Genomic DNA, 22,889 nt, shown 5'->3' with positions numbered 1-22,889 from the left:
TTTTATAATTGATAAGAGTATTTTATTTAATTCTTAAGTAGCCTTTCAGGAAAGCTGTTTGTCATGAAGGTGGTGGTTTTATGTCCGTAGTAGCGGAATCTTCCAGTTATACTATTATAAATAGTAAATACTGTATACAGTTTGAACTTTTGGAAATCTACAGTTTAGGATGTGTTCAACCATGGAGCCCTTGGGTGATGAGAGGGATAGTTGGTATACACTTTTTGAAAGAGGTAGCCAAGAAATGTCATTTTCCAGTCCTTTTTTTTTTTTTTTTTTTTTTTTTACTTATTTCCTCTTGCTGTTTAGTCAACAGTGTTTGTAGCTAGGACTCTTGTAAGTTCCTTTCTAGTCCTTTCTAATGTGGTAGACAATTACCAACCAAGACCTGATCATTCAATAGGTGAAAACAAATGTTATTGACAGTGCTGAAATCTGAACTCTGCATCCTTCAATGGAAAAGATCAATGCCATTAAGATGCTTTAGCTCTGGAAATTTCAACATTGAGCTACATAGGCATTTAGAGGTTAGCTGGGCCAAATGTGTGACATGAAAGTTGCACGGCGGATCCTTCAATACATATTTACAGATTATATTCGTAATGTATGATATTACAAATGTAAGGTAGTTTCATTAAGAATTTTTCTTGCTAATTCTTATATATCTTGCTGTGAATTGGTGACAAGGAACCTGAGTAAAACCTTTCTTTTTAAAGTAAAAATCAGGAGACTATGCCTCTTTATAGTAAATCAAAGTACATTTTTCGGGGCGCCTGGGTGGCGCAGTCGGTTAAGCGTCCGACTTCAGCCAGGTCACGATCTCGCGGTCTGTGAGTTCGAGCCCCGCGTCGGGCTCTGGGCTGATGGCTCAGAGCCTGGAGCCTGGAGCCTGTTTCCCATTCTGTGTCTCCCTCTCTCTCTGCCCCTCCCCCGTTCATGCTCTGTCTCTCTCTGTCCCAAAAATAAATAAACGTTGAAAAAAAAAAATATTTAAAAAAAAAAAGTACATTTTTCATCTTCAAGTTAGGAACATATAAGTAGTACTGATTATTACCTGTCATTTTTTCCTGTTCTTTTCTATTCCATGTTATTCATGGGCAACGTATTTAGGTGAATCATATTATTGTAGCAAAGGAAAAAATTAAATCATTAAACATTTTTTTACCTCGTCCATGATGGATTATATCTGTGAATATGTAAGCAAGTAGAATTGTTTCAAATCACCTGAAACCTGAGATAATTCTAAATTTTGTAGTATAAAACGCCAATCAGGCAATGTCTAGGGAAGTGGAATAAGAGATATTTTTGAAAATTCTCAAAGAATTCATCAGCATTCTTGCTTGTATAAAAAGTACCGTACTTTTTCAGTATTTTAAGAAAAAATTTGTTTATTTTGCCATTGTTAGGCATAGTCCATATTTTAAACTGGTGAATTATAAAATCTTTTTTTTTTTTCGGGAAATTTATCTATTAGTCCTTCGAAAGTGAGTATTTTAATTCAAAAGAGCTGTTTGTGTTTTAAATTTATGTAATGGTGTGTTTGGATCTTACCCTGTTGTACATGGTATATGTGTATAATTAGTACATGGGGTGTCCTTGTGTGCTTGTGTCTACCCGAGTATGTATAGAGATATAAATTTTACTTTCTATATAGTAGCTTTCTGCATAGGGCAACCCAAACAGCTGTTATTCCTTTTTATAGCTTCTTTAATCTATGTGCCAACAAGTCAGTTTACAAAATCTGTTTTGTTGATGACTGCTGTGATAATAATTGTGGTGTTTTGTGGCTTGGCAAAAGGCTGGGGTCTCCTCTGAGGACTCTTGCCAAAGGCTTTGAAGGGGTTGAGGTGGATTCACTGCCAAAATGAGTCACCACTCTCTATTTTATTTAGTGTCCTTCTGCCAAGGCCTTAGACACTTTCTGTTTTCATTCTTTTGTAGGCTTTCCTCCCCACATTGTGGTTTTCTTCACAGCCAGAGGCCTGGGTCTGCCAGGATAGGTGAGAGAAGCTGGCTACCCTTCACTAAACGCCAGTATGCAGTGAGACTAAAGGGCTAGGGGGTTAGCTGTGGTGCACCTTGAATCAATGTGAGTTTAATTATACAGTCATGAATTATATATAAAATGATGGGCCTGGATAAAATGATGAATCTAGTATACTGTAGTCACCTGGGTTTGGATCAGAAATTGTCAGAAGAGTAGTTATTACTTACTTCTAAGTAGCATTCAGAAAATGTGACAGTGTTGTAGTGCTGTTCATAATTGATTGTTTAAAAACCGTAGATTATTCATGAGTTCTGGCTGTAGGCCCAAATCTTGCATTTTTCCTCAAACAAAAGAGTACCAGTCCCCTCGTTTAAATGCCATAATATTTTGCCTCACATAAACTATTTTCTACATACACCTAATGGTTTTCAAGGAATAGTCCTAAAAGATTTTCATTCTACCTGTCTAGATTTAAATTGTCACTGGTGAGTGGACTCAGAGATATGAATTGCTAGCCTATTATTTAAGATATATTAGAAGTTTGAATCCTTTTTGGTCATGAAATACTTTGGATAGATTGAAATAAGTTGGATTCAACGTCCTCTTGCCAGGTTCTTCCACCTCAGATATATATTATCGATAGAACAAAAATGCCTGTGATCAATTGGAATCTCCAAAATGTGAGCAAAAATGGCGTTTCATACATTGAAATGGACCTCCTCATAGGACCTTTGATGATTTCAGCTTCATAAATTCAGATGGCTTTTTCCTGACTAGAGTAAGGACACCCTGCTAAAATCTAATAAACTCTGTGTGCAGAATTAAATTGAGAGGTGTGGCTTTTGTTTCCTTAAGTACCCGTTCATTGTGTTGGATCTTTAAATGTGGTAGACGCACAACTTCATTATAACGTCCCCTCAAAACATTTCCATAAATATAAAGTATATTTTTCAAAGTTCAAAGTCCTCACTGTGGGGCACCAAAATATTTTCCATATATTATGGTCCAAGCTTTTGTTCCTCAGGAAAACAAAATATGCTATAAACTGACTTTATTTAATACTTTGTTTACAAAATAAATCCTATTAATAATTGATTATTATTCCTTATAAATATTTCAGTTAGAGAATGTATAATTACATAGGTGAAGAGTCTGAGATAATATTAGGATGAAACTGATCTAATCACATCCTACAAAGGTCAGTAGTTAGCATTCAGGCAAGTTAATACATGTGAAAGCCCTTTGTAAACTGTAAAACAGTAAAATAGTGCTAAATATTAAAACATTACATTTTTAAAATTTCTTTTTTGTTTTCTTAAACTTCAAATATTCAGACTCTTCTCTCCATGTATCTACCTTATAGTTTTCATTTTAAAAGAGCAAAAATAAGAAAACAGAAACAGATACTAAAAACATGCAGTCACTTTTTGATGTAAACTCACTTGGAATTTAAATACTTAGAGTTCATAGCAAGACTCCAAGATAGAAATTCTTTTGGATGATCTATAAACCACTCAATCCCTGGTTAATGCTCAAACCATGTGAAAAGTTCCAGGCAAAGTTCACTTTGAGCCTTGTCTGAACCCCATAAATGGAATGAAGTCTTGTAAATGCTGTGTGAACCCCAGAGAATGAAAATCACTAACTCTGGTGCATCTAATTAAAATGTACTGTTTTCTAGTTGCTGCTCTGTGTGTCTGAAATTTGAAGACAAAATTTAAATTTGGAAGTGAGCTATTTTATTTTGGAAGGTATGAATCATAAGCTATGAAGTATTTAGATGCAGTTATGTTGCTGTGAAGGTCTGAGAATACTGCCGTTTCAGAAAAGGAATAGAACGTCCTTACGTGTATTAATACTCTCGGGATCTCTTACAAAGTCGGCGAGACATAAATATTGTAGTAGTAATGGTTATTTTCGTAATGGTATTGATAGTAAGATCTTCATCAACAGTATTTTGAAAAAGTAATGTTATTTTGAATTCACACTGAGCCTTTGTGCCAGATACTTCAAATAAGACTTTTGCTACATCATTTGTTGGGAAAGTGTGAGTTGATAGGCGTAGGTATTATTGGTCCCTTTATGCAAAAAGAGAATCACTGATCCATTATGTCACTTGGCTTCCACCTAGTTGTGTGACTTCAGATACAGGTATAGAAATTTGGTTTCCTCTTCTGAAAAGTGAGGAGATTGAACTTCTTAGATTCCTTTCAACTCATAAAAAAAGATCTGGAAATACTATTGCTGTTGGTTACAAAAGCCTATCCCCAGAAGCAACCATCTTTGTATCGTTGTTCATTATATCCCTTTTGAAGAGGAGGTGACTGATCCATGAGGACACCTTATAAATCACTAGCCTAACTTTACTTATTAATCACCATAATCAAAAGTATAACCATAGTTATCACATACCTAGTGGTTACTCTGCCTTAGACATTGTGTGCTCTTTTCATGAAAATTTGCTCACTGGTCCTTCTGTAGTTATTCATTAGCCTTAGGATCTTGGTATAGCAATGATTTTACTGAGTTGACTAGGCATTTTGTATGACTATTTTTATAGTCCAGCGTCCTTATGTGTTGAAGAATCCTGAAATCATCCCTTTCTGTCAATGTTGATAGTTAACCAAAATGAGGACCCTCTTTCAATCGCATAACCGTTTTTTCTTTTTTGACTGTTTCGTCGCCTGATAAGTTTTGTAAGGATTAAGTAGTTTTCATATATTCATCTGCCCATCCATCTACTTGAAAGATACAGCCTTTTGCTCACTGGAGAGAGCTCAATGAGAGAGAAATGCTGTCTACTTTAAGAGCTTACAACTCCCAGCGTTACAGGTCACAGGTGTCACACCTTAAGCTCATCACCTAAATGCATAAATTCATCACTTAAATGGCACAGAGAAATATTTTCAGAGGAGCAAGATGTTGAAACTGACAGTGAAGTGTGCGCTTCGTAGATTTTCATGTTTCATTTCCAGATGAAAGATGGCGCTGTGAAGAACTGTATGTATTTAGCCCAGTACTAGGTGCTAAAGACAGTCAATAGTTGCTGAAATAGTCCTCTGTCCAGTCGCTACATCCACCGTACTGCACTAGGCTCTGTCTGTTGTAGGGGCAGCTCATTAAAGCTACTTTCTGGGTCTTTGTTAATGTCATGCAGACCTTGTGACAGGTGTTACAGCTGCCAGCTTGGCACAGCCCATTGGGGGTAAGCTGTAATTGCTCTTGATGCCACCCTTAATGGGTGGGGGAGGAAGGCAGCATCATGGGGGGGGGAGGTGAAAGGATGCCCTTAGGCCACTACTGACATCTGGTCAGCACTGCTGTCTCACTGCAGTGTCTGTTTGGTGCTTACAAATATTGGACCTTTGGGTTGAGTTTGCTGCCACCATTGGATTGCTGGCAGCCATCATGATTTCACAGCTGGGCAATGATTTTAGCTTGGAAAAGGGGTGTTTCTCTTAGGGCCAGAGACAATGTACTGCCAACATGACCCTGAGAACTTTTTTATGTTTATTGAGAGAATCAGTATCCTCGGGACCTCCTCTATTACGTGTTTCCTGGTTGTGAACTTTTGGGTTTTTGGTGAGATTGTTATCTTTCGTCGTGACTTCTGAACCCATAAAGGATGAGATTTCCTTTTCAAGAGTTCCAAGTGTTTCTTGTATGGATGTAGTAGGGTGATAAGCAAACATTGATCTGAGGAAGTTCTGAAAAATCTTACTCAGCCAGCGTTCACTAAGCCCTTCGGTATCAGCCACTGAACTAGGTGCGGGAAAATTAAAGGCCTGACCTCAACCAACTCACACTCTTTCTGGAGAGGCAGACCCATGCATGATAAACCATAACATCAGGCGGACTGTGATTCCATGAAAAATGAAATAAAAAGTGTAACAGTGTGAGTACAATTATCTGTGTGCACAACAGTGCAAGATAGTGCTTCTAGCTAAAAGTTTGGGTGAGACAGATTTCTCGAAAGCTTCATGCAAACTTCTTGATGCGCAAACAAGACAGCTCCCTACTATTAAAACACTCTTGAGAGGAAAGGTTTCGGGTTGTCTGAAACCCCAAACTTGAGTTTGCCCACCGAGCTAAATTAAAAGTGAGTACCTTCCCTTGTGATCCTCTGTTCCTCCACAAATGCCATCTTCCTTGAGCTCTGTGTTCTTTTGGTTAGAGCAGAACTGTAGCCTGTTGCTAAATCTCACTGGAAAAGCTCTGAGACCATTAACGAAGAGGATTTGCACGTTTATTTAAAACCAGTCACCCAGTTCGTCTTTGCAGAAGATACCCATCCTGCCATCCTAACTTCAATACCAACTTAAACAAGAAACTTGACTTTGGGTGTGCTCAATAAATATTCAATGACCCTTTCTGGGGTATTAGACGACACTTTTAAAACATTTAATTATAAAGATATTAGTAACTAAAAAATTGCCAATTAAAGCCCCCTCCCCTCATTTTCATGTTTCTCTGTTGATTACCCACTCTAAATGCTCGTGGAGACATAACATTAAGGCTCTAATCTAACCATAGTGATTTTACAAATGTAAAGGTAGCATTTCATAGTCCCTGAAGTGATATATTATTGTAAGAGCATTCATACAATTTTGTTTTAATTGATTCTAACTCTTAAGTATGCAACCAATCTGTGTATATCTCCTTTTAATTATTTATCTGAGCTGTGAGAGAGAAGTAGGCAATCATTTGGTGATCCACTCAAATATCTTGAAAGGAAGGCATCCATCTTTTGTATGACAGACATACTGGAGGATAGAAAACGCATTTTTATTTAATAATTTCATTAATGTTGTTTATAGTGCAACCCATTTAAAACCACAGCTTATATAAGATGCTCAAAAACCATTTTTTGATTGAAAAAAAATGGCCATAAGAATTAAATTTATGAAATTAAGTGAGGAAAAAAGAACATAAGAACATGATAAATAAATGAATAATTTCTTTTCAGAAGGAAGCAGAATGTTACAGTTAGTGTGAACAATAAAGTAACCCCACTGTAAGGGAACGAATTCAATCAACACATTTATTAAGTGTCTTCTGTATGCTTAATTTGGCAAGTATGACTGGAGGATGTGGAGGAAATGTATCAAAACTGAAAAATATTCATTACCATGTTCCTGTTGGTATGTTTGAATACACAAGATATGCTAGTGATAGAAAATTCAAGGAAGCAAGCATAATGTAGGTTGGAATCATCATGGATGGATACTTCCTAGAAGAGGCAGAAAAAAAACCATATAATTCCTTTTCTAGGAAAATATTTGTAAATTATGCTTGGTTTGTACAAGCACACAGAAATCATATGGAAGTTTCAGTCTATTTTCCATAGCGTTTGTAAGATGCTGGGTGTAGTGTATGGGTCCTTGTCCTAGCCCTTTGTGCTGAAAATGAGCATTTTAATTGGATTGCTTCTTTGGAAACAAGACAAAGAGTACATTGCTAAAAGCTTCTGGAAGCCATTTTCAATATTTGCAATAATATAAGTGCTAGAAATGTGCTTCCATTTATATGTAAAGGCAGTAGAACCTTTCGTAAGCATAGTCTCTACAAGACTTTTATAATATTGTTTATTTAAATGCAAGCAGACAAAATTTATTTTCAACTTTAGCGGACTAACCTCATCTTTCTCTTCTGCAACTTTTTTTCCACTTTTGTGATTTCTGCTCCTAAGAACAATTTAAAAGTCACTTTTTGTTTTGTCAAAAAGGGAATGGTTATTTCTACAAGTACCTTGTCAGTTTCATGTGCACTGGGAAGTGTGTGTCATAAATATAATTTCTATATGATTGGGAGAATTTTTCACCTTCAAGTTAAGGTGTCTGCTGTAGCGTAATACTTGGAAATGTTTGCATTGAGGAATAACTTAGAATTTATTATCTTATTTTTAACAGTACCTCTGATAATATAGGTTTAACTGTTCAGTTATAAAGTTCTATCATCTCTATATAGGCATATACATGAAACAGGTTTAAAAATTAAATGGCCTATGCCAGATAATGTATTTTTAAAAATTATTTAATGTTTATTTATTTTTGAGAGAGAGAGACAGACAGAAGACAGACAGACAGACAGAGCACGAGCAGGGGAGGGGCAGAGAGAGAGAGAGAGAGACACAGAATCCAAAGCACGCTCCAGGCTCTGAGCTGTCAGCACAGAGTCCAGTGCGAGGCTCGAACTCACGAACCGCAAGATCATGACCTGAGCCAAAGTCAGAAGCTTTACTGACTGAGCCACCCAGGCACCCCACCATAGATTTTTTTTTCAGGATTTGAACTTGAACTTTTATGATGTTATATATACATACCAGACAAAATTTGCAATTTTAAGAAGACGATTCAATGTACTATTGAAATGTACATTGGGATATTAAAATGTAGAGCATTATGAGTATAAAATGAAAAGGCTCTCTATCTCTTTTCTGAAGCCAAGTCAAAAATTTTGCTTTCATAACTTACCACTGAAAAAGATACTATAAAAATATTTTATAAAATCTTACCTTGAAATTTTTTTCTTACAAGTGAGGAATTATGTTTAAAATTATGGATTTTACTGGAGGATAATATCATTATGTTTCACCTAGAAAAAAATCAGTGAAAATATGTGGATTTATAATCTGAATTATAAGTTGGTAAAACTTATTTTACTTTTGGATAGTCCATAAATTCCAGATGTCTTTTCCTGTCTTTTCCGTGGATGAGAAATCCATACACAACAGAAAAAAGATGGAAAAGATGGAGAGCTTTCATTTCCCTTATTTTCACTTTTGTTCCATCCCTCTGTGCTTGTTCTTTGTTTAAATAAACTTTTGTGGTATGTCTTTCACACATCATCGCTCCTTGCTTCAAAGCCTTCTTTTAATAACTTAGCCCTGGCTCACTTTTCTTTTGCATATGAAATTAATTTACTAAAGTGTGTGTGTGTGTGTGTGTGTGTGTGTGTGTGTGTGTGTACATGCCATCATGCACACACACATCTGTGCAAATAAAATTTCACTGGAAAGGAAAGTCTGTGATCTCTGGTTTACTTTACACACACGCGCGCGCACACACACACACACACACACACACACACACACACACACATCGTTGAAGTGAGAAGCCCAAGCTTGGAGTTGATCTGTTTTTGAGATCCCAGTTTTTCTCTTCATGTGGCCCGTTTCCTCAACCTGAACTATGACAAGTAATACTTACTTGCAAAGTTGCTGGGAAAGTTACATGTATGTCAATCACTTAGCTTACAGTGCTGGCCACTTTTATCATTTTTAAGCAGTTAGTAAATGCTTGCTGTTACTATCGTCATCATATGTGGACGCAAGTAATACATTTATCTTAAAGCTGATAATAAACTGATAATAATAAGCTAATGAATAATAAGCAGAAAGTTGAGATTAAGCTTTTTGTTCCTAAAAATTGATCTAAAGTGTAATCACATGAAAAGTAATAGTTACATTAATCTAAAAATAATAAAATATTTTAAAAATCATTACAATATTATCTTTGTGACTATTTTCAGTTGTCAAGCCAACTGATGTTAAAATGGGAATTAACGTTTTCCATTATCACAGTGTCTCTGATTTTAAAAAATGTTTCACCAACCACAATTTTAAATCAAAACAGCAGTAATGATATTCTGGTAGTTGTACAAAATAACAAAATATAAATATAGTTTATAATTTGAAAATACTGTATTAGGAGCTGAGCTGTCCAGTTAAGTTTGTTGATGTTGTCTTTTTAAATACATTTGGATCAATTTAAATATTGTCTTCTGTAACAAGTGGATAGAAATACCAATTCAGTTACCATTCTAAATACAGTAACTTTGAAACAGTCTTCTGGTTATTTCTTATGTTATTGGAAATTAGGGCTATATGAGAATGCAGGGAAAGATGTCTTTTTCAATATTGCGTCCCATCATCAAGCACCATTCATGTAGCATCATTGCCTGCTCATAATATCCACTCAATGACCATTTGAATTTTATTTTCTTCGGGTGGACCCTCTCCATAGAAGCTTTATATTAATCAGCTTGCAAGATTCACTAAGTCTTTTTATTTTCTTTGTAACCTACTGATGCCTGTAGCATGTTGATTGCTAATGGCCAGTAGTTACCTACTAGCACATCCGAGAACTTTTGTTTTTACCTCCATCCCATGACCCTGGGAATATGACTTGAGCTAAAATCAAGAGTCAGATGCTCAAGCGACTGAGCCACCCAAGCACCCCTTTATCCAGTTTTTTAAAAGAACCAGTCAGCTACTAGTCCCAACAGTACTGGGTAAGAGTGCTTCTACTTCTCTGTATTCTTTTCAGAGTCCTAGAGATGTTCTATTTCCTTCCTACCAAGGAAAACTAGAGGGAATTGACAGAGGGAGTTTATACCTTGGGATATTAGATTCATAAATGGCCACAACTTGAAATTATTATGTAGGCGTTGATAGTCTAAAGTTGGTCTAGTTTGGGGGTTCCCTAAAGAACTTCAGCCCAGCCAAAAGAGATTCCAGATGGTCTGTTAACAGAAATCTACTGGTAGCTTAGTGGAACAGTGGACACCATGGAGGTCTAACTGGCAGAAAGTGAGTATCCCAGAAGTTGGGTAGATCCCATAAATAGACTACATGGGCAGGTGACACTAATCCAGGCAGATAGTTAGCATCAGAGAAATCGGTCAGCCATTGATGGGGGTCCAGGTGCCAGTCTCGGTTTTAGTGTCAGAATCTTGTTCTTGAGAAGGAGGGATGAAAACCAAATTAATGTCTCCAGTGCTCGACCAAGCACAGGTACAGGAAAGAGTTTGCACTTAAAGCGGAGCCAACTGGTTGGAGACCGTGGCACAAATTACCGGTACCAGAATTGGTGCCTGAGGTCGGAGGCTAGGGGTGGCTTCATGCTGGTGAAATTAAGTTTCTCACAGCCTCTCTTATCTCCTGAGGATGGATGTGTGTACAGACGGGGACTGTTGTGCCACTGGATGTCAAATGGTTTAACTGGGGAGTGCCAGAGGAGGACTAGAAGTGTTCCAATAGGAAAGAAAATAACATTGCTCCATGTATGTCTTCATGAAGACAAAACCCAACAGCCAAAGAGTGAAAGCTTTCCCAAAGAAACTAGTCTTTTTGAAAGGACAGTGGAAGATGCACTGTGTTAGAATAACCACATCTAAATAGGGTAAACTCTTTGTCTTCTGTTGTTGCTGTTGTTGATTTTTGTCTTGGCATCTACTATTGCTTGGCAGCAAAAAATAGCAATCAGTAATTATTGGCCAATTTGACCTTTCTTGATGGTGTTTGTAATTCATATACAATCCTTCCTTAAAACAAGTGCAAGCATTATTTTTTTTAAATGTTTACTATTTTTGTAAAATTGGGTTTCTATTTTCTTTGACTATTCTGTTGTTGTTGCTGCTGCTGCTGGTATTTTACAGTGGGGCACACCGGCAGCTCAACTGAGGTGTTTGAGTCAGGCTTTATAAACATAAATGAACCTTGCGTGAGTTTATTTCATGTCTTTCATTTTACATCATTTGTGGCACTAAAAGTGAGACTGTAATTCCCAGAGGGTTGGGACAGTTCATACAAAGGTTAGCCCACCTATGTTTATAGTAGTTCTCTATAATATAATTGTAACTAATTTCCACTGTTGTTTTTGGAGAAAACAGTAGACTATAATTATGTGCTAGCACTTTTTAAACAGCTCCCTGCATTGTCATATTATTTTAAACGGGCTCTGTTTTAAAATAACCTTTCATGTTTTGATTGCAAGAATATAGCTTACCCGGGTCTGTAGTTAACAAAATACAAGGATCTAGTAAATGATAGAGCGTCGACACAACTCTGAAAGCATGTGTTGAACATCTCTAGCACTGCTCTCGGTTTAGAGGGGACAGTAGGGGGAAAGTAGAAATTCCTTGTTCTTTAACGGTTGATCAGTTCTGTTGGGTAGGCAAGATACTAAATGGAATAGCTAAGCCCCCACATGCTAGTTATGCAAATGTCAGAATGCTACATATGAAGCATATTGCATTTCATTTTTGTGGTTCACTCTCAGGAAGTCTTGGGGCAGAGTTAGGGTAGAGTCCCACCTTCCAGGATTAAGAGCGGCAACACCATCCTATCTATTGGCGAATGTTGCCCCGTATCTTCTTCAAATGGCAGATATCTGCATTTGGTTACTCATCTGGACACACCCTTCCCCTGCTACATTTCATTGCCATATTAGTAATAGAATTTTAGTGTTGATTTAAAAGACAGTCTGCCTTAAAGCAGATTGCATAGTTTACACACTGTGAATTGTAATTAAAGTGTAAGGGGTTCTTATTATGTCAACAACTGGCATGAGAACTCCCAAGCAGCAGGTGACCCCGAGCATGTGACGTTTGTGACAGCTAGGATCCCCTTTTCACTGGCTTAGCAATCTGAAAGTCCAAATTGAAAGAAGCCCAGAGGCTGTATATTTCATTAGATCCCAGGGGAAGTACAGGATACAGCTTCCTTCTGTTTCCCTGGGAGGTCGCCAGAAAGTTTGTAGAGCTCTGTTTCTGTCAGAGGCTCAAAAGAGAAAAGAAAAAGCACACACAAAACAAAACAAAACACCATACACACCACAAAACCATCCACCAATCACCCCCAGGACCATAAATTTGACATTTCCCACAGTCTCTCTGAGACCACAGTGTTGCTGTGTCAGCAAAATGCCCGTTCCTTTGAATTGTATGAAAGGAAGGCTCAGTGTTCTAGCATTTTAAAAATGTCTAGTCCTCCATAGGCAGTGATTCTTTTGGTATCAAACCATGAAAAAGTATCAAGTACAGATATCCTATGATTTGCTTTAAATACTTTTGCATTATGTATTACATTCTTGTCCCCTTCTAGAACGGGGTAGAGGTCCAAATTTAGAAAGATGAAACCGCATGAATAATGAAGGAAATGGACCAAGGAGACATGCCATATTTATTTCAGTTCTTATTGTGATGGGTACACTGTTTGAAATGTGGTCCCATTAAAAGTATTTTACTTTAGGAGGGTCAGAACCTTTTCAGACAAGCGTTTTGTTGTATTGCACAGTGAGGACAGACCCCCCCCCCCCCCCCCCCCCCCCGCTGAGGTTTTAGCTTTGGTGGTAGGTTCTGGTCTTTAGTCACCTTGGAACCTGACTGGCAGTTGCTGGGGTGAGTAGAAAAGGTGCATCTTTTTTCGTGGCCCTCATGTTGGGTGCCACAGATTTTCCATATCACAGACGTGGAAGCCATGGTACTTTGTTGCTTTACTTTGGTAATACAGACTCTTCAGTAGTTGATGTTGAATTTGAGACTTAAGCTTCCCATGTGACCTTGATGTGGCTACTGCTGGTCTGCCCTCAGGAAGACCCAAATTTAAGCCCAGTAGGAAGTATTCCTAGCCCTCCCTATATGTAGCATACCTTTTAGTCCCTAAGTGTTGTTAAATTTAGATCAGAAAATAAGAATTCTCTGGACACGGACTTCATTTTCTGCGTGCTTTATTGTTTTGGTCAAGAAAAGAGTGTTGGCAGTCACCATTTGTGTGCTTGTCTGTGCTCATGCTGGCCAGGGAAGAGAATTTGTAAGGCTTGAGCACAGAAGATGTGCCATTTTTATAAATCTGGTAAATAAATGAAAATTTTCCAACTTTAGAGCTGCATTCAAGGGTTGTTATTAAGGGACTACCAGTTGTTGTTTATACAGTGCACCCATTTTAGCAAATTTGCTAATAATTAGCTTCTTTTTATTTATATTTTTCAAGGTCAGGTCCTTTATTCAGCCAGAGGGAAACCCGATACCCTTAGCAGAATTTTACTTCCGTTACTCAGAAAGATAAGGGAAGAATAGGTCCGGGGGGCAGAGGTGGGGGTGGGGGGTGGGATGTGACAGAAATGTGTCTGTCTGTGTTGCCTAAGGCTAGATAACTAATCATCAATTTCTGTAGTAGGATACACACGCAGAGCTGGGAAATTGTCCTAGGTCATGAATTTTCCATTTTTTATTTAGCTTCTTATGTGACGTTTTCTTTCCCTCTCATTATGCTATCTAAAATCTTAATCTACACTCTTAATACAGCACCCTTTATCATCTGTCCTTACCTGCCTTGAAAATGTGCCATATACTGTTTTATCATCTGTACAAAAGCACGTCACTTCACGGATATTCTAAATGTAGTCTGTTAGTAAGTAGCACCTAATAAAAGGTGAATATTCTTAAACATAGGCCATTTTCAGAACTTTTGGCTAATTTTAGAGATAGCATTCTCAACTTTAGGCCAGGTTTTTGAGAAGAGGATTTAAGAGTATCTGAGGTTGAGCCTATATCAAGCGAAAGGTAAAAGCAATTCTGTTGAGTCAAACAGAGTGTGAAACATGCTACATATCGGAATTGGTCTCTAGCCTAACAACTTTTTCAACGCCATTTTGATAGCTGTCTCCTGAAATGCACGCTACAATGAAAACCGTATCTTATCTTTAATGATCTAAATGTAACCTCTGTTGTCCTTTGATGTTGTTGTTGTTATTCTCACTGCCAGCAGCTTTACTGATACACCAGTCCAAACACACTACGTCACTCCTTCATGTAGTTAGTAAAGTGTTCTTCCTTTCGGGTATATATAGCAAGGAGTCTTGCGTCATTATGAAGCCAGAGATGCAGAAGCCTGTCATCACATCCTACAGAAATTGTCTATAGTATTGAAATAAAAGAATTTACATTAAATAAAAAGTTAAACTTAACTTTATTTCTTCTGCTACAGATAACAGGAAATGTTTTTAAAGACTGGTCCCAAAATATCTGCCCAAGAATTGTCAGAATTGTCTCATGATTTCAGTAATCTGCTTCCCTTTTAGAGTCTTATTTTTGTTGGCTTATGTTTCAGATATTACATTAATAAGATTATTGTGAGCACGAGGTGAGACATTTGCCCATTGCTGATAGAGAGAGGGAAATCGCCCTCTCATATGTAACCATTTCATGAATTGTAGCCTTAATTGAAAAAAAATCTAGCATGTTTTCTTTTTATTTTTTTAAATTTTTTTTTAAATTACAAAAAAATTTTTTAATGTTTATTTATTTTTGAGAGAGAGAGAGAGAGAGAGCAAGCAGGGGAGAGGCAGAGAGGGAGACACAGAATCCGAGGCAGGCGTCAGGCTCAGAGCATCAACACAGAACCCGATGCAGGGCTTGAACCCACATACAGTGAGATCATGACCTGAGCTGAAGTCAGACCCCCAACTGACTGAGCCATCCAGGCACCCCTCTTTTTATTAAAAAAAATTTTTTTAATGTTTACTTATTTTTGAGAGGGACAGAGACAGAGTGTGAGTGGGTTAGGGGCAGAGAGAAAGGGAGACACAGAAGCTGAAGCAGGCTTCAGACTCTGAGCTGTCAGCACAGAGCCCGACGCGGGGCTCGAACTCACGACCTGCGAGATCATGTAACTGAGCCCAAGTCAGACACTTAATGGACTGAGCCACCCAGGCGCCCATCCAGCATGTTTTCTAACTGGATTTTGTTCTGCTAGGAGACAGAAAAGTCTGTAAGCCATCTTTGGGATAGCCCTTGTTTAAAAGCCTTACGCAGCCTGGCCCCTCTCTTCTGTCCCTCTGTTCAAGGTCACTTATTGAGCATTTATTATGTGCAGACTTTCTTTAGGCAAGTAGGAGCCTTGTGCCCTCAAGGGTTTATAGCTTGTTGGGAGGGCCAGATGGGGATTACACACACGGAGAAATGATATAGGAGCTGAGCCCTGTTCTTAGTAACCAGGCTGTAGGGAGCCAGAGGAAGGAGTGATTAATTCTGCCAAGAGGAAGGGAGAGGATTCTGTCTTCATCCTCTTCTATACCGAATTACCTTCTAAATTCAGGACAGGGATCGGCGCTGTATAAATGACCAACAGGGATCGGGGAAGGATGCAGTTACTGTGCCTAAATAGGGTGTTGGTGAAAACAGAGTAAAAGCAAAGTCAGAACTGTACAAATTGACTGAAATCTTTTCAAATATTTGATAGAAGGCCTTGGGTTAAGTGTTACAGTTTTAATGTCTTTTAATGGCAAGTGAGGGTTAATAAACCCAGTGGGCATTGTCCTAGTTATCAACATATCATGGCTGTACAGTTGGGAATAGCAGTGTGGGCTTGTTTGTGTAATACCAGTGGGTTGTTTAAACTTTGCAGTAGTCTGTCACACATCCCTCAGGCACAGGGACTTTCAAGTTTGCAATAGATCATCCTGTGTTGCAGTTTTGTTTGTTTGTTTCTTTATTTTTATTTTTTTTTATTCTTTATTTTTGAAAGAGGGACAGTGAGACAGAGTGCGAGTGGGGGAGGGGCTGAGAGAGAGGGAGACACAGAATCCGAAGTGGGATCCAGGCTCAAGCCGTCAGCACAGAGCCCCACACGGGGCTCGAACTCCTGAACCATGAGATCATAACCCAAGCCAAAGTCGGACACTTAACTGACTGAGCCGCCCAGGCGCCCCCAGTTTTGTTTTTAAATTCAGCTAAATTTGAGTCTGCTGAAAAAAAAATTTTTTTTTAATGGAAAAAGTTGAGTTTTGAATCGATAAATTTGTTCAATCAGGGCAGAGGTCGGGTTTGAACAATTTACGACATAGACACCTTTCCCAGGAAGGCTGTGTCTACGCTTTCATGGTTATGCTTCGCGTTGCTAGTTTTAAAGACATCATGCCTATTCTCCATATATTTTTTCAGCAAATGCTTGTGCCCATTTATTATATTTTCTCAAGGAACTTTTGAGCAGATCTTTCAGTGAAGTGAGCACCAAGGACTGTGTTTCTCTTGTGGTCTGTACTCTCCTGTTCTGAGCAGCATGCTGATTTGCTGTTGAATTCTGCAGAGGATAAATGTCCTAACTCCGTAGACGACAGGGTTAGTATAAAGTGTGTGTGATGAGTACAGACCTTTGTGAGCCTTTCACTCACTGCCCTGTGTCCAGTGTTCCCAAGAGTGTTTGGCACACAGTAGGTACTCAGCACATACTTGGTTTTACTTATGGAATGATAGGCTGACTGAATGATTAGAGTATATTATTAAGGAATTTTGGGTGAGCTTGCGTTTCGTTGGTTGCTAGATTTGTAATATTTTAATCAGTATAGGACCAAGTTCCATAAATTATTTCAGATTCATCAGTGTCATCTGAAGCCCCATTTACTCTTCTGCAATCAGTAGTTTCTTGGGACATACGGTTCTTGGGAAAACATGATTTAGACTTAAAGGATTTAGAAATTTTAGGAAAAAACCATGTTTCATTTACTATCATGGCCTTAAAGATGAGGTAAAGGGAACCCAGGTTTAACAAGCTTTTAACGATCGGTTCTGGATCCCAGATTTCCAGATTCTGAACCTGGTGGGGTTTTTTGTTTGTTTGTTTCTTTATTTGTTTTAATTTGTTTTGGGGTTTTGTTTTTTTTTGTTTTTTTTTTTTTTTTGTTTTTTGGTTTTTTTTGGATAGTAAGCCAAATACCTTAAAGCTTTTCCTCTCTGTTGCTCTCACATTTGATCTCTCACTTGTGAATACTTTCTTTAGACCAAACAGGGAATAATAAAGTACTCCAGTACAAGAGAGCTCAGAGGTGAATGTCACGTGGAAATGGTACAGGCCAAGCCAACAACAACAACAAAATAACCAAAAAAACAAAACAAAACAAAAAACTCACAAAAAACAAAACAAAAAACAAACAAAAAAAAAAACCCAAAATAGAAAACCCAGGCTGGAGATCCGCCTTCCACGGAAAGGTTATTTTTCTTATTACAACAAAACTAATTAGTGGATTTTCTAATGTAAGAAAATGTTGCTGTGAGTAAAAGTTCCTTCCGTGTGCCAGAAAGCAGATGGTGGCAGTGAACACTGTTTTCTTTTGCCAGGTTTTGTATATGCTTTTTCTAAACCTGCAAGAGATTTTGCTTTTCCAGATTCAGACTTCTGATCTTTTTTATTTTTAAGCAGAAATAGAAACTTATATTTAAATGTACTTGCATCATGTGGCCTGTTTGACATATCATGGTTACTTGAAAATGTTGAGTAACATTTGATGTTCTGCATGAGTCTCTTCTCTGGGAGTCTTGTTGTCCATACTTTCTCTCCTTATGGAAATCAAAAGTTTGTGCCTTGAGGGTGCCACAAAATGAGTTTTGATGGGGTCCTCAAAAGCAGTGTGTAAGATTTTCTTTATGGGGAAATCTTTTTTATCTTGTTTGGTTTTGCTCCCAATTACTGGGTAAATATCAGCTTTTCTCGCTAAGGTTCCTGAGGGCCTGCCTCTGTTCATTATGACATCAGTATTTGTATCATTTTGAATAATTCATTTCCCTATCTACTACTGGTGAGATGTTACTCTCTGTTAATTTCGAATTTTCTTCTTGTCTGTTTTTTAAAATGAAATTCCTTCCAGATACGTTTGTTTCAAGGCTTCCCCCGTGAAGTCTATGCATGGCCTTACAATACCACGGTGGCAGTATTAAAACAGAGTGCTCTCTGATTTTAAGACCAGTTGGCAGAATATGTGACTGCAGTGGTGTAGATGTGAGGCAGTTTTGTATGGTAAAGACGCGTATGGCTTCGGTGACTGCGACTCCAGACGTTTTCCTCTTTCTACAGGATTTCCACTTAGAGGGAAAAAGGAAATCATTAAATCGTTAGGTTAGTTGTTACAGTAGAAACTAAAAGTGGGAAATGGAAATCAGCTCAGTGATATTTTTGAAATCATTTTGGGTGAAATGTTAACAAGAGAGAATTGTCTTCAAGTTACTAAATGTAAAAGTCTTAGGAAATTATGTGCTGTTTTTGGAGATGATGGCCAGAATCAAAGAAAAGCAAAGAAAGTGCTCATCCCGTCTCTTCTATCCTTCCCATGTGAAGGGGCTGCTGATTCTACTGCATCCGTTGCCCAGTACTAAGCTGGCAGTTCAGAGACCCTGTGCGGGGTGTTAGTTAACCCTTCCTCACTGCATAAACTGATTTTTACTCATAGCTTCTCCCATATCTATTGCAAATAAAACTTCCCATCCCGTTGGAAGAATTGCATTTCCGACCCCTGTTCGAACAATACCACTTCTTTTGTTACTGCTTCTTTTTTTCTTTCCTTTTTTTTCTTTTTACTGTTTCTTCTTTTTCTTTGTTTTCCCCACTCACTATTTGTTTTTCTCTTCTTTTGTAGTGACCCCAAAATAAAACAAGACAGAGTTTAGAGAGGACATTCATAGGCTCCAACCAAACGATGATCCAGCCACTCTTTATTCTTTGCGATCTTTAATCTTAAAGATTGTAAATCTGAAAAGATGGAGGTGATACTGAAGTCAATGCTGTAGGGGTTTAAATGTTGCCTCACGAAGCCCAGCAGGGCAAGGGTGTAGAGGTGAGAATGTGTGCAAATGGAGGCATGATGGGAAGGTAGCTAACTTTTGTTGTATACACTGGCTGTTGCACTTCCATATAAGCTTTTGCTTATACATGGGCTTCCATCATGGCTAAAAAATGGGAAGAACCGTACATCCCAGAGATTTTTCATTTTCATTGACTATAAAACAAACAGATAAGCCATTTCTTACATAGAGAAATACTTACCTCCCCCATTTTCCCCTGATAAACTTTGGAAAGGGCTCTAACTTGGAAATACTGTTACTATCACCAGTAGAGATGGGGGAAGTAGCCACTTTTAAAAAAACAAGTAGCATACACTTTTTTTTTAACATTTATTTATTTTTGAGAGACAGAGGCAGAGCAAGAGCAAAGGAGGGGCAGAGAGAGAGCGAGACAGAATCTGAAGCAGGTTCCAGGCTCTGAGCTGTCAGCACAGAGCCCGATGCGGAGCTCGAACTCATGAACCATGAGATCATGACCTGAGCCGAAGTCGAACTCTTACGGGACTGAGCCACCGAGGCGCCCCTGAACACTTTTCTAAATGGCATAGGGTTGAATGAGTGGAATTCTTAGTCAACATTATGAGCTACCTCGGGACTGAATAAAAGCCCACAGTGCTTTTGCACTCAGTAGGTGATCAAAAAATGTTTGATGGACTGAAATAAGTATCTTCCCTCTAAGAATGATTATTAGCTATTGCTTAGAGTGGTGATGATATTTGAACAAGAAATCAGAGCCAAGTTCCAATCACCCACTTAGAATTTTTGATGAGGAGTAGCTCTTGAAATAGCACCTATATAAGACTTCCCAGAACACAGGATTTTTAAAATCAAGATAAATCCAGGTGACAAGAAACTCTTATTTTAATGGCACTTCCTGAAGAGAGTTCATTTGGAAAATCTGACCCAAACTATTAGTACTCATTGTATGGAAGACAACTTAATTTTAGGATTATTACTAAGCAAATTATTCATCCATACTGAGTTACTGAAATGGATAGTTCTTATCCCTCATGTCAGCATCACTATGCATCACTACAGAAAAGAATGTAGATTGTGTCCTAAAATGAAAACAAAACTGCAGATAAATGAACTTTACATGAAAGTGAGAACACATGAGCTCAACTGGTACCTAACTGTGTTTAAGTAGGTAGGACCCCACCATCAGTGTTGGATTCCTGAAAGCTTTTCCGGATGTCAGAGCCACACAAGTGGATTCATATGTTTTAATTACCTAGGTTTTTTTTTTTTTCTTGTTACGTAGAATATTTGCAGTTTATCATTTGTATCAAGTCACACATTTTTGAAATTTTATAATTCAGTATAGTTTTGGTTATAGATTAAAGTTCACTGACTAATCTTTTTAGCATGTTCAACTGCTCCCTGAAAGATACACAGAACTTGATGGCTTCCAAGTGTGGTTCAAACATCCAAAGCACTTGAGATTAGCACCATGTGAAGAAATTTTAAAATATTGTACTGCAATTAATTTTAAATAACTTAGCACTGCATATGTCAAGGAGAAAGCCATGATAGGATCCAAATGGAAACTCCTGAAAGTGAAATGATTCAGTACATTTAAGTCATTTTATCTATCATAAAGACATAGACAGAAAACATGTATGATTATTTCTGCTTGCAAAAGGCAAGAATGAATTTGGGTGAATTTGTACAGAATCAGGTATCACTTGAGCTTTATTATGATACTATGGGAGGTTGGAGAACCATTTTTTGGTTGGACAAATGATAAGTCCCTATATTCATGCATGTTTGTTATAGGCCCAGAAACCAAGTTATTAGGGAAAAGTTATTATCAATGTGAGAATTGAAAGCACATTATTTTAAAGATTACTGTGTATAGTGCGTGTGTGTGTGTGTGTGTGTGTGTGTGTGTGTGTGTATGGAAGTATATATTTTTTAACAGGTATGGTTTTAAATCCTAGGACCTAGGACCTAGATGAAATGCTTTAAGGATACCTTGTTCAGTACCTCCTAACACACAACATTTTCTGGTGGTCTGGATGACATAGTGGGTTAAGATATAAAGAAAAAAAAAGATATAAAGAGAAAACATTGCTTATTCTGTGATCAGAATTGGCCAAGTCATTGAAGATAAACATTTGTGACTCTTAGCGAGCTATTTGTCGTCATTTATAAAGAAGAGACAGTCTTTGACTTACAATGATTAGTACACTCATGTTATTTCTAATTGCGCTTAATATGATCAGCAGTAAATAAAAAAAAAAAAAAGATTACCCAGACCCTTTAGATAAAATAGGGGTCCCAGGCTTATATGCAGCCAGAAGACCAATAACTGAATTGCTTATGATCTATTTCAAATTAGAATTCTAGGGCTGCAAAGAATCTTTACAGGATCCCTTACACCCCCTCATTCTGGTCCAGAAAGCAGGCCTTCTGACTCCTGTAGGGTCCCCAGAGCCAGAAAATCCATCTAAAAACATCTGTTGACATCGTCTAAGATAAGCCCTGGTTTATTTCATGGCTCTAAAAGAGCTATTTTTTTCACCTTCTGATTTCAGTTCCATTTCAATAAACATTTATTAGTACCTGTATGCTCTAGATACTGTGCTATCTGGCAATAAAATAATGAGGCAGGAAATAAAAGTGGGTAGTCAATGTGATTTTTCCACCAGTTTATACACTTTAGAAAACCTGCTTCTGTGCAGTGTGCAGTTAGAGAATTATCACTCTTATAATTCACAAGGCATTGTAAATAATGCCATTTAGTTCTTCTCGTCTTGAAACTCAGGCGCTCAAAAGATGAAGAGAAGCAACGAGACTTGGGAGACTTGCCCGATTGCCGAGAAAGGACTCAGACCCAGGCTTGCGAAAACCTTTCTGTCTTTCACTTGTACCACAGTTGCCTCTGTTAGAGCTGTTGTTTCTATTAAAAGGGAGGACACCAGGCCTGATTAGGAATAGCATTCGGTACTATCAATGAAATTGTTTCTACAGGGAAAATCTTACTTTCAAAAACTATTTTGGTATTTTACACCATGCCCAACAATGATAATTATATAATAATAGCTCCCTATTTCTTTTAAAAGGACTCTGCCGAAACTTCCTGTATCTCACTAGAAAAACAAATTCCAGCCATTACCACCAATAGTTAGTTAGTAACCAGGATCCTGTAAATTTTGTTACAAGGCTACCTTTAGTGGTACTGATTCCTGCTAACAGTAAGAGAATAAAAGCAATTACAATGTGCACAATAACATGTTGCTGTACGTTGATTTCATCAGGAGACAGGACTTAATCAAGAGGAGATGCCAGAGAATCTTGATTGTATTATTATTACCCAGATAGACTGAGCGCTCCTTGAGAACAGAGAAAATTTTGTGTCTCTTGGGGCACCTGGGTGGCTCAGTCGGTTAAGCATCAGACTTCAGCTGAGATCATGATCTCACCATTCGTGAATTCGAGCCCCGCGTCGGGCTCTGTGCTGAGCGCTCAGAGCCTGGAGCCTGCTTTGGATTCTGTGTCTCCCTCT

The 22,889-nt window shown here is 37.9% G+C and overlaps 1 protein-coding gene across 7 annotated transcripts in view; it reads left to right on the top strand.

Moving 5' to 3' along the window:
* NFIA (nuclear factor I A) overlaps positions 1–22,889 on the top strand; it is a 377,388-nt gene that overhangs the window by 161,228 nt on the left and 193,271 nt on the right. Inside the window, exon 3 of one of the 7 annotated variants that reach the window (XM_047869651.1) lies at positions 1,942–2,056. The exons of the other annotated variants lie outside the window; for them this stretch is intronic. Coding sequence (XP_047725607.1) covers positions 1,942–2,000 — 59 coding nt within the window. The 3' untranslated portion in view covers positions 2,001–2,056. Of the gene's footprint in view, positions 1–1,941; positions 2,057–22,889 lie in introns of those variants that run through there. 7 annotated transcript variants of the gene reach the window in all.

This window comes from Prionailurus viverrinus, chromosome C1 (genome assembly GCF_022837055.1).
Source record: "Prionailurus viverrinus isolate Anna chromosome C1, UM_Priviv_1.0, whole genome shotgun sequence".
Lineage (NCBI taxonomy): Eukaryota > Metazoa > Chordata > Mammalia > Carnivora > Felidae > Prionailurus > Prionailurus viverrinus.
The sequence above is the reverse complement of the archived record's forward strand: the minus strand, read 5'-3'. Positions and strand labels throughout refer to the sequence as shown.